Below are 17,134 nucleotides of genomic sequence, written 5' to 3' on the forward strand. Positions count from 1 at the left end.
TTCAACTGGAAGAGAGAGCTTATGCTTAATTCTTTGGTAAAACTGCTAGCCCTGGAGGAGTGGATAACTAAATCATTAGCTAATGACACAAAGACAACATGAAACAGTGGGAAAGCACTAGATCAAAAATCAAACTGTTGTTGGAGCAGAGGCTGCCAGTTACTTCCCAATACCCAGCCTCCTCCTCTTCTTTAATAAAAGAACTCTGATTTTTGGTTGGGTACATTTCTACCTGACTAGGTGAATGTATTTCCAGCCTTTCTCTGCAGCTAGCGTAGCCATGTGACTGAGATTGAAGTAGAAGTTTTATGTAAAACCTTAAAGAAGTCTCTTTAAAAGTGTGAGGAGAACCCACTATGTCATGTCCTCTTTCTCCGTTATGCTGCCTGCTGATGCTCTAGCAGCCATTCTGGGTCAGGGCCACATCCTAGGATGTTGTAGTAGTGAGCTGGAAGAGGCTGTGGCATCTGCCAACTTGGTGGAGGCACATATTAGCATTGGACTGCCTATCTCTGGACTCTGATATGAGGGAATAAAACCTGATGTATTTATGCCTCTGTAGCTGGGGTTCATATTTACTTAAACTTAATACTTAATGATTATAAACCGACTACACTTCAATAAAAAATTTTTTAAAAAGATATATCTGGGTTCTGGATTATTACTGTTATATGATCTCACATAAATTAATCTCTTTAAATCTTTGTTTTTTCACCTGTAAAACGTGGGCAATATCTATAGAGTTGTTCTGGGAAGTGAAATAACACTTCACAACAGCACTATGTAGAATGCTGATTTTTTTATCAATGAAGACAAGACAGGCATTTGGAAAGGAAAAGCAGGTGACGATGGCAGGAGGGCCACAAAGATGAAGACCAAGAAAAGGATTAGAAAAAAAATCCAGGAAAATACATTGTGCTTATAAGAGTAGAAAAATTTCTTTCAGAAGACAGTGAAAATTGACCACTCTGGTAAGATAAAACCCCGTAATCCTGTTAAATACACTACTAAATTATCTTGACAGGAATCTTGTAATTTCCCACTCTTTGGAGTCCACTATCTCTGACCCTGATTCATTACTAATGAGATCACTTTTGCCCTTCAAATCTTAGTGTCTCCCTCTCTATATCCTGTTATTACCTTTCAACCTCAATAATCAAGTCATACTTCTTGACTTTACCACAAAGCAGAGCTGTCCAACAAACTTCTAGCAGTGATGCAAATTTTCTATATCTACCCTTGACAATATGGTAGCTATCAGTCACATGTGGCTATTAACCACTTGAAATATGGCTAGTGTGACTATAGAACTGAATTTTAAACTTCATTTAATTTTAATGAACTTTAATTTAAATAGACATACACAGTTAATGGCTACTGTTATTGGACAGTGCAGCCTACATAGTGAGCTCTAGGAAACAGAAGCAAATTGCACCATCATTTTCTTATTCCTATTTGATCTATTCCATTTCTTTTCAATACCTGTGCTAAAATAAAATGCTTTCTCTCAGCCTACTCCTGACACGGCCCATAAATCTTTGCAGAGTACCCTCTTCCTTATTTGGGAATTGGGTTATCTTCTTTCCAGAGGAACAGACATAATTGTTCAAAACACACACACATACCCACACCCACACCCACACACACACAGTCTTGAGTGAGAGATGTCCTTAGGGCAAAGCTTTACTAAATTCACCAGAATAACTAGATCCATGGAATCCACCAAAAAATGCTCCAAAGATGATTAATTCCCTGAAAGGGCCAGATCCTTTTTTGGCTTTTTGGTTTAAAGACTTCAGATTTTGAAATTCAATTACCCTTCCTGATAAGTCCTTATGTATCTAATAGAAGTCTAACAGGGTATTATATAGCTCAAGTGGAGAGCACATGCTTAGTATGCACAAGGTCCTGGGTTCAATCCTGAGTACCTCCTCTAAAAATAAATAAATAAATAAAAACAAATTGCACCCCCCACAAAAATAAAAATAAATGAAAAAAATTAAAAGATTGTTTAAAAAAATAAGCCTAGCATGTTCTTTTAATTAAATAAAACAGGAGAAACAGGCAAGTTCTGCTCCTAGGAGAAGATCAAACTAAAAACAATGGCCTGAAGCAAGGTTACTGACCATGGAAGGCTTGGTATAGCAAATAAAGCTGTCAAAGTAAGCAATTTGTCAACTTGAAGAATTAGTATCTTCATAAAGAGGATGGGAGTTTTGGTTAAAATAATACTGCAAGTGATTTAACTCCTAATGAAGGACTGATACTCCTCAACAATGCTGACCGAATCCCATGAAGGACAAGTGATCAATAATTTACTGGCCTGCTCCATCTGTGCGGACAACCCTAGACATTTCTAACTATGATCTACGTATTTCAGCTGAGAACTGGGCAGCTTCTCCTAGGTTTCTACTATCAGGCTGATAGGCAGGACAGAGAAAAAGCTTTAGAAGGAGAGGGTACCAGACAAATGTTTTTCTAGCTTGAAAGACACACGTTAGAACAAACACCCTGACCCTGATGACCTCTCCAGGCTGCTACTCAGGTGCTCGTGTTTTAGATGTGAACAAAAGTGTAATTCCCTCAAAAACTCCTTGATGTGAATCCAAGAAATGATGTGACAGTACTTGCTGCAGATTTCCCTTAGAGGCAAACCACTGTGACCTTTTCCAAATGCAAATTGGCTTACTCATAATAGCTGTCAGGTTTCTTGGGGGAGGAGTTTAAAAGAAGAGGCAACACTCCCCTCTGACTTACCTGAGGAGTATGACCCTGATCAAGTGAGAAGGAAGGACAAAGGACACCTGGTGAATGACCCCAGTGAGCAGAAGGCTCCATGGGACTGGCCTGGGAAGAACTTGATGGGAAATGGAAATCTCCTGCTCTGCAGATTCCTGCTTGAGTTGAACCACCTTAATTTTGGCAGCCCCTTCCTTCTATGTTGGCTCTGATCTTAGTACAGAATCTGAAAGTCCCCTTGACCTCCAAGTCAGATCTCCCTTGTCTTTAGGGCAGGAGTGCCTGTAAACCCAGTCATCCAGCTTTGCCCCACTGGCACTTACAAAGGAAGTATTTATCAAGCCCTTGTGAGATCCACACCATCATACTGATGTCTAGAAGACAGTAGTTTCAAGGAGCTCACAATTTAATGTTCAGTGTGTAGTCTTAAAGGTAGATGCAGGCAGAAAGGGGTGAGAGATGACTCAGAACCGTATTCATACTCAGAAAATGCCTCTGGTCTTTCTAGGGGCTGTTATATCACAACATGGAAATACAATTAGTTCACAGAGGTTGGGGAGGCCCTGGAATTTCAGAAATGAGAGGAAAAATGTGGGGTAAAGGCAGGTAGTCGTTGGGATTAGTGAAAATGACAGAGTGGGAGCCTTAGACTCAAACAGAAAGTCCAGGAAAAGGAGGCCTGGAAATTCAAACATGCCTAGATTAAGGAGGCTGTCCCCATCTACAGGAAGTTTATCTCTAACATCTAAATAGTCATGTTTTAAAATCAACAAGTTTGCTGGTTTTCAGCTGCCACTGACCGGAACCCCCAGTGGCTCCGGCCCACAGCGTAGACAGACTGTGCCCAGCCGGACCAGATGAAGACATGCAGCCGGAAGTCAGCCAGCCAGCCTGACCCGTCCCAGCTTCGGCAGGAGTGTGAGCAAAACGCTACCCAGCCACATGAGTAGTAGACAAGATGGTTTAACCCTAGCAGCTCAGGATTATATGGAGGACCCTGCATCTCAATCAGCAGATTCAGAGTAAGTGGTGATAGGACCCAGGGGAACTCCAGAATGAGAACAGAAACCTACCAGCAAGTTCAGCAGGACCTTTGGTCCCTCCCTGTCCATTGCAGTTACATATTCACGTTCACAGTCACATATTTTAAAATTCTGATATAATTATCTCCTAGAAATTATTGTATGTAGCCTCTTGGGATCTAAAGCAATTAAGTGAAGATAAATTTCTTTCATGGAGCAAGCTGTCAAAGGATGAAGCAATTTCATTCCCCATTTGAAGTGGAAGCTTTGGGTCATGCATGGTTTATTTGAAACAATGCCATCACCTAAAGCTGCTGATCTTATCTCTAACTCCGTTCTCCATTTCAAACTGCTGGAGATATGCAGCGTGGCACTGCCTGAAGTTATGACATCTGGCTCAAGGCCAGCAACAGAACAAGCCAGCTCCTCTTCTACATTGCAAGCTCAAGAGGACAAAAATCATATTAAAGCAAAATAACTATATAGGTGAAGTTTGTTAAACTCCCCAGGGGAGATGTTCCCAGGGCATCGGGTGTGACTATAGAAGCATCCTGACAGGGGGGAAGTGGCTGAAGAGCAGGCAGGAATGCCTCCCAAAGGGAGTAGGGTGAAATACATGCCAAGGAACCAGATTTTTCTCTTCTGGGAGACACCAAACCAAACAAATAGCGGGGCCTATTTCATGAAACAGCCTGATAGATGGAAAGCATTACCAGGCTAAGAGTCGAAAGCCCAGGGTTCTAATTCCAGCGCTACAAGGCTGTGTGTGAGATTTAGGGAAAAGTTTTCAGTAACTCTTTTCCTGCTGAACTGCAGCTTACTATTTATTTTTTAAAAATTATTCATAACCACATCTTATTTATTTTATAATATATAGTCAATGTGCTAAATTTACATAAAAGTATTCAAACTTTTTTTTAAAGCCATTGAAACTCTTCAGGTAGATTCAATGTAGGTCAGACCATGTCCGAGCACTGCTTCTAACAAGGAACCTTGAAGAACTAGAACCTGTTACTGCACTGGAATCACCAAAAGAGCCTGTTAAAATGGATTGTTAGGCTCTACCCTCAAAGTTTTTGATTCAGAGGGCTGGAGTAAGGCCTAAAACATTACATACCTAACATGTTCCCAGGTGAATCTCATGCTGCTGGCCCCAGGACCATAATTTACCATAATTTGAGAACCAGTGGTATACAGGAATCCAGCCAGGAGAATGATCTAGACCTGGAGTGTCTAATATAATAGCCACTAGCTACATGTGGATATTTCAGTTTAATTAAAATTAAATTAAGATCTCTGTTTCTCAGTTGCACCAGCCACATTTCAGGTACTCAATAGTCATACATGGCTACCATTTAGGATGGTATAAAAACAGAACATTTCCACCATCAAAAGAAGTTCTATTTGATAGTGCTAGTCAAGAATCTAATTGATTGTACCGGTGAATGTTTACCTTAGGGAAAAGATTTAAGGAGGATTCTTAAGTATACTAAGATGTGTCAGATATAGAGAGAAAAGGCTTTGTAACTCTAAGAGAATCTAAGATCAGTAAGTGGGTATTACAGAAAGGCAGATTGTTTCCAGTTTGAGAAAGAATATTTTAAATAGTGACTGTCTCATGACAGAGTAAACTGTGGGAAGTATCTGAAGCAGAAGCAACAAGGACACTGGAAAACTATTTCTTAATTAGGTAGATTGACCATGCTGTCTTCTAAGGGGCCTCCCAACTCCATGATTCTTTTGTAATCAATCTGATCCAATTTTGTAATTACCATCATGGCAAACCATTCCTGCCTGCATCTGGGATAGTTTTCTAAAGTATGTACTTCAGGTAGAAGAAATTTCCTTTATTAGGGTGTTCTGGTGATAAAACTTTCCAGTTTTTTACTGTTTAAAAATGTGTTTGCAACACCAAAGTACAAGTAACAAAAGAAAAAACAGATAAACTGAATTTCATCAAAGTTAAAAATTTCAAGAAAGTGAAAAGACAATCAACTCACAGAATAGGAGAAAATATTTGCATATATATATATATATACATATATATATACACATAAAACTGATAAAGGAATTTTATTTAGAATAGATTTAAAAAACCTCCTACAACTCAATAAAAGACAATCCAACTTTTAAAATACGCAAACTGTTTTGGTGGGAGGGTATAGTTCAGTGGTAGAGTATATGCCTAACATGCATGAGGTCCTGGGTTTAATTTCCTAATATCTGTTAAATAAATAAATAAACCTAATTACATCCCCCTTAAAAACAACAGGCAAACTATTTGAATACACATTTCTTCACTTTTACAAAAACTTTACAAAGTACTTTCACAGACCTGATCTCCTTTTATCCTCACAATAGCTCTTTGAGTTGGACAGGGCAGTTGTAGGTTTCCCAGTGTTAGTGAAAAAGAGACAGATGCCCAGAGAGGCTATCTAAATTGTCCAAGGCAATACAACCAGCCTATAGCAGAGTTAGGATCAGAGCCCACATCTGACACTTTCTTTTATTTTACCCTGCCTTACTTTGCCTCAAAGGAAAAAAAGTTAATGCTCAGGCATCCCAAGGCCAATCAAGTGAGAGTAGAAATTATATTTTTAAATGCACACAATAAATAAGCACATGAAAAGGTGCTCAACATCATTAGTCATTAGGGAAAAGCAAATCAAACCACATGAGATACCACTTTGCACCCATTAAGATAGCTATTTTCAAATAAATAGAAAATAACAAGTGTCGAAGATGTGGAAAAATTAGAAGCCTGTGCAAAGTTGGTGAGAATGTAAACTATACAGTCATTGTGGGAACCGGTATGGCAATTTCTCAAAAAATCAAACAGAATTACCATATGATCCAGCAATTCCACTTTCAGGTACACATCCAAAAGAAGTGAAAGCATGGACTTAAATAGATATTTGTACACTTGTGTTCACAGCAGAATTACTCACAACATCCAAAAGGTGGAAGCAACCCAAGTGTCTATCCATGGACAAATGGATAAATAATATGTAGTGTATATATATGTGTGTGTGTGTGTGTATGTGTGTGTGTGTGTGTGTGTGTGTGTGTGTATATATATATATATATATAGAATATTACTTAGCCTTAAAAAGGAAGGAAATTTTGACATGTACTACAACGGGATGAACCTTGAAGATGTTACGTTAAGTAAAATAAGCCAGTCACAAAAAGACAAATATTGTGTGATTCAACTTATATGAGGTTTGTAGAGCAGTCAAATCAGAGACAGAAAGTAAAATGGTGGTTGCCAGAGACTCGGGGGGTGGGGAGGAGGAAATGGGGGGTTAAATTCAGAGTTTCAGTTGGGGAAGATGAAAAAGTCCTGGAGATGGATGATGGTGATGGTTGCAAAAACAACAGGAGTGTATTTAATGCCATAGAACCGTACACTTCAAAAATGGTAAATTTTATATTATGTATATTTTAACAATTATAATTTTTTAAAAGTGGAATGAGAGTGTTTTAAAGAGTAAAACTTGAATTAGAAGAAACCCATCCTCCCTAGCTCCTCATCCTCTTGAAAGGTCTGGTGTAAGGACTTTCCATCTTCTAGTATTGACAACATAAGAACAGATTAAAGCTCTCAGTGAACCAAAGGCTGTCCTGTGAACCTGGCACTTTCAGAGCAAAAAGTAACCTAGGGAAGCTTGTTACTCCTTGACTACGTGGTCTGATTCTCAAGGCCAAAAACCATCCTCAGCTCTGTCTGCGTGAGATTCTGAGTCAAATGAAGGAACGACAAAGCATTCCTCCAGTTCCTTCAGTTGTCTGCTTATGGGTTGGGCCCTCCAGGAAACAGACTTGACTCTTAGTTCTAGAAGGCTAAACCTTGCCTTATATCAAAATGTAAGCCAGTGGCAAAGCACCAATTCCAACACTGAAGTTCTATGTCCACAGGACTTTAACGTCCCCACAGGGAGGATCCTGCTTTTGTTCTGTAATCCTGAAAGGCAGAACTCCGTGTTCTTTAATGTTCAGTTTAGCCTGAGGGCTAGAAAGAATATGGGTTAGATTCTGGGAAAGACATCTTCTGGGGCCAAATGCATCCATATTTTGAACACCAAGGTCCTAGTATCAATGCATCGGACAGATGTCTTCCACTGTGTTCATCAAGATGCCCTGAAGAACACAGCTGTGTCCCCATCTAGTCAGGGGTAGCTAACCTCTCAGGGGGTTATCTTTCCTTGATTCTTAGATGCTATGGAAGTGATCAGACTCAATTCCGATGGACATCTTGAGATGTTTTTTATATTGCACTTGCTGTTACCAGAGTTAGACAGAAGGCAAATCACTACTGATCTCTGTTCACATGAAGTGTATTTAACTCTAAAGTAATAAGATGTGTTTTTAAAAATCACAAATGAGTATCAGAGTAATCAGGGTACTTGATTGTCACACCTTATACTGAGGCTGTGAAATACTCTTTCCTCCAAATCTCAAGCCCAGATCTCACTTGAGTGTGGGTGAGGGCTTTTTTTTTTTTTTTTTAATATCCATAACCCAGCTGTGACACTTCCTTCCACCTCTACCTGTACATCTGTTTCCTACAGAGTGCTGCTGCCTCAAGTGAGATGCGTAAGGCTTCTGTAGATGTTGGGGAACAAGATGGAACAAAAATGCTTCACACCTGGCTCCCAAATTACAGGCACGCTGGACTGGGGCCAACATAAGCTGGCACAGCACCAGCTGAAATGGACATCAATTAAGGAGGCTGTCATCTTTCAAGACTGCAGGGTCTTTTTTCACTACATGATCTGCATTGCTCCACAAACCAGCCGCAGCACCACTGGTAGAGTTTTCCAGATGGGATCATTTCCCTTAGATTCCATACTTGCAGATTTATTGCAGAACTTGTTTTTAACCCCTCCCTTTGTTTTTAAAGCCTGAACTATTATTCCATATTACGGTTTTATCTTTAATTGAATTTATCTGTCCTTAGGAAAGTGGGAAATTTGTACCTAAATGAGCAGGAAAAGTTTTAAGCTTGCCTAAAAGACGCTTTGTTTACAAAAAGGACTCAAATAACTGAGATTAGTAAAGGGTCAGAAATTCTTCTCTGTACACATCACTCCTACTGGGGTCAGAAGCCAGAGTCTTGACCAGACTGCATTATCCTGGAGAAATGGGCAGACCTCTAGGACTAGAGCAGGCCTCCTCTGTCCATCACATGTAGTGTTAGTGATCTGTGTCATGTGCAGAAAGAAAAGAAACTCTGCCAGTGTCTTGTTTAAGAAAAACACCGTAAGAGTGTTAGCAATTAAACAGTGACAAGACTCCACATAGGACCTTTTCTTGACTTTTGTCCAAAGGAGCAGAACATATTTTCTCCCCTGTACCTAAGTGGGCTGCCCTGTGGAAGGAATTCCATGTAACATGAAAGAGTCCCATAATAAATAAATATCTCATCCACATTTAATGTATGTTCTAAGAACTGAATTCCATTGCCTCAGGGGGCTGCCTATTGCTGCCAATTTGCTTCTCATGGCAGAACCTTGAGTGGCAGGGCCCTGACTAGGCACTGCCGATGCTTGTTTGGAAAAACAGTCCAGCTGGAGATGAAAGAAGCTCTTCAAAGTGGGTGACTCCTTGGAGGCTATCACTTTAGGGCTTGGGAATGATTAGTTATCAAAAACTACTTCAGTCTGGAATATACTCTGAGCAAGAAGTTGGTCTGCCCTCTCTGGTATTCCACAGGCGTTTGCAGAGCTAGAGAGGCCCCCATGGCTTTGGAATGGTGGCAGGAACCCCACTGGAGGTAAGAGCCCAGAATCCACATCATAGGCGGGGACAGGAGAGAGAAAAGGAATTAAAGAAAGTTTCAGACATCTGTTTGCACAACTCAGTCCTGGCGCACCCCTTTCCCTTCTCTTGTATTTTAAATAAACAGCTCCAAAAGGGGTGGTCCTCACATTTTTCTGCTGACTAAGGTCTCAATTTCCTTACTTTCTTCTACCAAGAGAGCCTAAAACATCTAGTGCTCAGCATCTAATCAGTCAAACCTTAGTCTCTGAAGTGAAAAGACAAGCCACAGACTGAGAGAAAATATGTGCAACACGTATATATCTGACAAAGGATTTGCGACCAGAATATATAAAGACCTCTCAGAACTCAGTAAGGAAACAAATAATCCAATTTAAAAATAGGCAAAAGATCTGAAAACACTTTACCAAGCACATGAAAAGATGCTCAACATCATTAGTCATTAGAGAAATGCAAATTAAAACTGCAATGGGATACCTGTTAGAATGAAACTGCAGTACTAGGTGCTGGCAAGGATGTGGAGGAACTGGAATCCTCATACATAGCTGATGGGAATGCAGAACAGTATAGCCAGTTTGGAAAACACTTTGACAATTTCTAACGAAGTTAAACTTACACTTAACTAAATGACCCATCTATTCATCCCTAGGTATTTACTCAAGAGAAATGAAAACTCAAGTTCACTTAAAAATCTATACATGAATGTTTGGAGTAGTTCTATCCATAATCACCAAAAGCTGCAAACAACCCAAATGTTCATCAACTGGTAAATGGATAAACAAATTGTGGAATCCACACAATGGAATTCAACTCTGCAACAACAAAAATGAATTACTGATACAGGCAACAACATGGATGAATCTCAAATGCATTCATTCTGCCATGGGACTAAAGCCAAACTTAAAAAAGCTAATTACTATACGTTTTCTAATATGACATTCTGAAAAAAGGCAAAGTTGTAGGGACAGAAAACAGATCAGAGGCTGCAAGGCACTGGGAGTCAGGGGAGGGGTTGGTTTCGTGAGATGTTTTGGAGTGATGAAAATGCACTGTATCTTAATTGCGGTGGTGGTTACATGACTATGTATTTGTCAAAACCGTGTAACAAAGGGTGGATTTTAAGGTATGTAAACAAAAAAATCTTGGTCTTTCAGGAAAGGGATGAATTTGAGGAACATCATCCCATTCTGTGAGTGGGGTTACCTGGGGATGCAACACAGGCTGACACAGAGCCCACTTTCACCCTGAAATTGGAGGCAGCATTAAAACAGACCTATATTTCTGTTGGAATAAAAGGAACTTTATACCCTTTGTCCCCCAAACTTCACAGTTACAGAGACAATGCACTATTCCATATGCAGATAAAAAGATACCAAGTCCCAGCTCGGTTTTTCTCCTCCCCTTTCATTTCCTGTTTCATTTGGGCAGAGGTCTGTTTCTACAAAGGGCAAAGTGTATCCAAGTTTAAAAATCATGGGGGAAATCAGAGGTTTAAGCTAACTGGAGGCCTCTTGCCCTGAATGGGTTCATGAGCACAAAGCCTAATAAAAATAAATCCCAAAACATATTTTTAAAATAGTAAACAAACACCTGCCAAGGTCTAATTACAAGAAATCTTTGTCATGTCAGTGAGTGAAGTCAAAAAATTTAAAGTATACCTGTAATGACAGAGTTACTTTTTTTTTAGTTGAAGTATAGTCAGTTACAATGTGTCAATTTCTGGTATACAGCATAATGTTTCAGTCATACATATACACACATATATTTGTTTTCATACTCGTTTTCATTATAGGTTACTACAAGATGCTGAATACAGTTCCCTGTGCTATACACAAGACACTTTTTATTAAGTTTTATATATAGTAGTTAATATTTACAAATCTCGAACTCCCAATTTATTCGTTTTTTAAAATATCATTATTATCTAATAATGAAATTATGGGCACCTCCAAAGGTGCAATATTTTTAAAGATTATATGTCTTATAATGTGGTCACAAGACCACAGGGAGTGGATACAGGTGTTTGTTACAGTGGCACCTGGAGAGCTGTGAAAGCAGTTCGCTTGAAAAAGAGAACATATCCCCACTTTCATTTTAGTGGCTCATCTTCACACCTCTGCTTCACAGCTTAATCCTTCTAGTACTTCTTGGGTGCTTCAGGCAAGAGGAAGGACACGGTACTTGGAAACAATAACTAAGCTAGAAACTCTTCGAAGACTCTCACCTTCGAGGAGCAAAGGCATGTAAGCATATGCACAAATACAAATGCAGAGAAAGGGCTTTTTCATTTAAATGGAGGAAGCTGCCATGTCTACCTCTATAAGCAAAAATATTAATCATCCACCGTCTGGTTTTAATCCACACGCTCCTGATCCTGCATCTGAATGTATTGTTATCAGGGGAAGGAGAATTTCTGCTTAATCTTATCCACCAGCCAAAAACCTGAAAATGTGAAAACCACATTGGTGAGGTGCCTTCTTGGGGACCTAGAAAACTCTGAGCTGATTTTTTGTTTTGTTTTGTTTTCTTTTCTTCTTCTTCTTTTTTTTTTTTTTTTTTAAATGATGGAACAAATGTGAATTTCAGAGAGTCTAGGTGGGGGAAAAAGAAGCAGCTCAAGTTACAGGTCCCTCCAATCTTGGGAGTGACACTATCCTCAGGGAAATTAGCACTTTCTCTTCTATATTTCCCAAAGGGGATCCAGCGACACAACCTGATTGACATCAGCCTGTCAGAGGCACCCAGGTGCATCCCTTACAAATGAAATGGCAAGCCCAAACAGCAAGACTGCCTCTGGTGTCTGTTCTGGTTTGTGCTTTGCTAGCAGTAAAAGCAGGGACTAAAAAGGCGTCTGTATGAGTCTAAGCATGCTTCTCCCACTGTCTGGGCTGGAGACCCTTCCCTCTCCCCAAGCTCACCCTAAAAAGGGTCTCTAAGCCATTATGTGGGCTTGAGTGCCTTCAAAGTCATTAGTCACCACTTCTGCAGTCTCACTCCCAACTGCGAATGGGGCCACCCGTGACACAAGAACTCTGGCAAGATTAGGGACTAGCAAGAGCAGAAGAAACCACAATACGCCTGAGACTCCCAGGAGAACAATGACTAGTGCTAGTAGGGAACAGACTGACAGAGCAGACAGACTCTAACCAGGCCTCGCTCTGTTTTCGATGCAACACAAATGTTTTCCATTAGAAGTTCCCTGCCCCACAAACACTCATACATGCGGCTATGAAATCCACATACTTAACTTCTGCTTTTCTGGCACTCTGACCCAACTACCTCTGCTGTTCCTCTGGAACACAGCAAAGCTGAGAGCAAAGAGATCCCAGTACCCCAGCACAAAGGTAAAGGGGGGAAGAGAATCAGAATCAGGCACATGCTCACTAAGTACCATCTAACCTGAGTGTGACTGAGCAGGCTAAAGGGAAGGGAGAAAACAAGGCCTTTTCTTTTGCCAAGAGAGAAACAAGACCTGTATAGCTCTGGCTCTTACTGGTTGGCTCCTATGCTTTTAGCTTAAAGTTTGGCTTTACTTCCTAGTAAAGCCTGCAGCTGATCACCATCAGGAGGTGTCAGTCACCATTAAAAGCAAAACAGGCAAAAACCCCAGAAAACTCATTACAAAGCCTGCAAAACTCTAGTACTAAGAAATCAGAGGATGCCGGCTGATTAGCAACATTTCAAACACTCAGAACCAGCTGAGTATTGCAGTTGTGAGAAGAAGCTGAACTAGAAATCCTTAAACCATGAGCAACCATCCTCCCACCATCTGCAGAACCTGGCCCAGTCACAGTCATGTCACAGAGGTGGGGATGTGTGGATGTCTGGCTAATTAATCTCTCCCCCACCTCAAAAAAAAGGAAGAAAGAAAGAAAGGAAGAAACCCATAAACAAGTAAAATGGGGGGGGGAATAAGATAAAAAGAACATTGAAAAGAAGGGAAAAAGTAAATTTTTAAAATAGCATATAAGAAATAAAAGGAAATCCCCTATTCAGACAGCTCTGGAGTTCCCTAATTGCACAAGAGCAAAGGACAACCCTCCCCCCCCCAGTGTGGATGCCTTGTTAAGCAATTGCTCAACCTACACTCATTGTGCAATTCCAACCTTCCAAAGGTTTTTGCTGCACATATGAAAACCACGTTTTTCCACTGCACTCTAGAATTAAGAACTGTTTCTCATTTTTTCTCTTCTTCACTTTAGAGGGGGCTGTGTCCATGAGCAAAAACAAACACAAAAACAAAAACACCCAACTACTGCTAGATAAACGTTCACTACAAATGAGGTTTTACATCATTTCATCTGGTTACTTCTGAGTTTACTGGTAGTTAAGAAACATTTGGATTCTTTTTCTTAAGGAGATAAGGATTCATTTTTCCTCTCACTGACAATGATAGCATGAAAAATTGTCCACAAAAACATCAAACCTTCAAAAGCCTTTGTTCCAAATGACTGCAATTCTGGAATAGTTGGAGCAGTTAAAATTGGTGGTTCCTACTTTACAGCCAAAATTCCAACAGAGGCCTGGATAGATCACAGTGTATCTTGTTAATCACAAACCTTTCTTTTCAGAGAAATCAAGTTAAACAATTAGCAAGAACAGTAATAGGTGTGTACCAAGATGAGAAAAGCGAAACAAGAAAACTCAAGAGATCACATAGGAAAAGTCAAGACAGATTTGACTCTATAAAAATTTTAAATCATACATTGTAAACAAGATTATAAAATAAGCTACAAACCAGGAGAAAATAAAACTGTCTATAGTATATTAAGAACTTCTATGTATCAATAAGGATAATAAAAATATAAAAGTGGGCAGGGCAATAACTATATATATATATATATATGCGCAAATCAGAGAGAAAGAAATATGAACAGACAATAAGCATACAGAAAGATCCTTTATTCCACTAGTAAATAAATGCAAGTTAAAGTGAGATTTTTCAGCCCAGAAAATCGTCAGGAATTGAAAATATTGATAATAGTAAGCAGTATTAGTGAGAGTATGGAGAAACAGACACTTGTATACTGCTAATGGGAGTGTAAACTAATAGGATCATTTTGGAGGGCAATTTGGCAGTATTTGTTCAAATAGTAAACATGTGTATTTTTTGACAAAGCAATTCCACTTACAGGTGTCTATTCCACAGAAATAGTCCTGTAAGTATACAGAGATTTAAGTACAAGGACGTTCATTTCAGCACTGTTTGCAATAACAAAAACCGGACATAACTGAGTATCTAAAAGACAGATGGGTACATAAATTATAGTGATACAATGAAATATGATGTAACTTGAAGAACAATTCTGTAGTATGTACTGATTTAGAAACAGTTCCAAGGTGTATTAAGCAAAATAACGTGTGTATAGCATGCATTTGAATTTTATTAGAAAAAGTAATCTTCTGTTACAACTGTTAATAGCAATCATCTTTGGAAGGGACGGACTTGTATTCTTATTTTCTAGAGTTCTATGTTACTTTAATATTATTGCAGAGAGCATGAATTATTCTGTAATTAAGGACAATCCACCTTCTTTTTCTGACCATGATGCTACTAGACTAGTCCTCCCCCCATAAACAGCTATAAAATACATAAGGTAACTGCTTTTAGGCAGTAGTCAACAGGCAGTGCTGGACAGTGATCCCTGAGAGAACAGAAACTTGTGAAATGAGCCTGTGATCACTCAGTTCTCTGCTTGAGGATAATTTTCCAACCATGACACAGAAAGTTGAATCCAAAGGATATTACAGTGGTCCTGTTGAGCTGAGGAGGCAGAGAACAGAATCTGAGGAGCTGAAGGGGCTGAATCTATAAGTAAGGAAATGAAAAGAAAGAAGTTGCATAAAGAAGGGGCAAGAAGCACACGTGAGAAACCTCAGTGAACAAGAGGGTGAAGGCTGGTCTGTACATATGCAGGCCAAGACAATCAGAGCTTACCAGATGGCAACTACTACAGAATTAAGAGTGGAACAGAGAGGTATCAGGGGTCCAGCAGTGCTGAGGTAAGAACACTGCCTAGGTATGAGGCAGCTGAAGTTCCAACACTGCCAGAGTGAAGTGACTTTAATACCTTGTTAACATCCCCTGACAAACATCTGAGACTGCAGAGAGGCCATACCCCAGAGTTAAACCTAATCTGAATCTGCATTAATAGTTCCTTCAACTCAGCCTAAAACAAAATCTGCAGGAGAGACAGGGCTTGGAAGTTGACTATCACCAAGTTGGGGTTTGGGAACAAAACATAAATGTGTGATTCCACTTGTATGAAATTCTAGAACAGACAAAACTAATTTATATTGAGAATAAATAGATCAGTGGTTGCCTGGGGTGGGGAGTGGACTGGGGAGATTAATTGCAAAGAGGCATTTGGGAACATTTTGGGGAGATGGAAATATTCTACATCTTCACTGGGGTGGTCCTTACATAGGTATACAGATACATCAGTACATTCGAACGTGTGACTTTATTGTATGAAAATTATATTTCAATAAATTGATTAATAAATGTGAAGTATTGACTTTAAATAAAATTTTTTGATATCTAAAATTATGAACTAAAAGTATAATACATCTTCTTTTACAGATATGAGTGATTATATTAGTAAAGAAAATTTTAAAGGGTAGGACAGAAAGTTCTGAGGCAGAAGTTTATGTCAATAGTTAAAGGTCTTCTCTGAGTATCAGACATCTTCCCCTTACCAATTTCAATTTTATTTTTCATAATAGCCCACATTCATTAAGTCTTGGGCCAAGACTTAATGTATGTATGTATGCAGATAGGTAGGCATACTTATATTGCTGACTTTCAGGTTTTTATGTATCAGTTATCCCAAACAGCCAACTCTAAGAATCACTGTTCATCTATAAGTAATCCTGTATGCAAAATCTGGAGGCCAGGGCATTGTTCTGACCTTCTGGTCCTTAGAGGCTGCATTACCACTACTCTTAATATTTTCTTGCCCTTGGATACACTTTCAAAACAATGTAGATCATCCAGTGCATATACTCAGTGTCTCTCAGAGCACTCTGAAGAGTTTGCCAAAAATAAATTCTCTCTCCAAAGACTCATATTCTAGACCAAGGGCGTTCAAAGATTTGAAGACTAGCCAACCTATAGAGAAAGAAGCAGGTGCATTCAATTTGAGCACCTATTCCCTTCATATGAACTTTTACTTCTTTGTTCATCCTCAGGAACTATTGATGATCTCCCTAAACCAGGTTAGTAGTTCCCAAGCTCCTAGTGAGAAATCAAGCTCCACTGAAAATAAAAGAACTGTCAAAGCTGAGAAGAGACCTAGAAGTATGCTTGTTCAACCGCTCTACTACTGTGTTTATGTTCAATTAAGAGTGTGTGGTCCAGACTTGGATTGCTTGGATTTGATTCCTTCATTCTTACCTATGTCATCCTGGGCAAGTTCTTCCTTCTAGTCAAATTCCCATAGGGCTTTTGTGAAATTTAAATGAGATAATATAAAACAACAAGCCAGTGCCTATCACATGATACACACTCACTAAAATCAGTTGTTTTACTCTGGGTCCTCTTTGGAAAGGAGAGCCAGGTATGTGACTCTTCATACATATTCAGGAAAAAT

General features: G+C 39.4%; 1 protein-coding gene across 7 annotated transcripts in view; it reads right to left on the minus strand.

Moving 5' to 3' along the window:
- SMG6 (SMG6 nonsense mediated mRNA decay factor) overlaps positions 1-17,134 on the minus strand; it is a 191,306-nt gene that overhangs the window by 64,960 nt on the left and 109,212 nt on the right. The window contains exon 14 of one of the 7 annotated variants that reach the window (XM_074343231.1): positions 12,081-15,351. The exons of the other annotated variants lie outside the window; for them this stretch is intronic. Coding sequence (XP_074199332.1) covers positions 15,223-15,351 — 129 coding nt within the window. The 3' untranslated portion in view covers positions 12,081-15,222. Of the gene's footprint in view, positions 1-12,080; positions 15,352-17,134 lie in introns of those variants that run through there. 7 annotated transcript variants of the gene reach the window in all.

This window comes from Camelus bactrianus, chromosome 16, assembly GCF_048773025.1.
Source record: "Camelus bactrianus isolate YW-2024 breed Bactrian camel chromosome 16, ASM4877302v1, whole genome shotgun sequence".
Lineage (NCBI taxonomy): Eukaryota > Metazoa > Chordata > Mammalia > Artiodactyla > Camelidae > Camelus > Camelus bactrianus.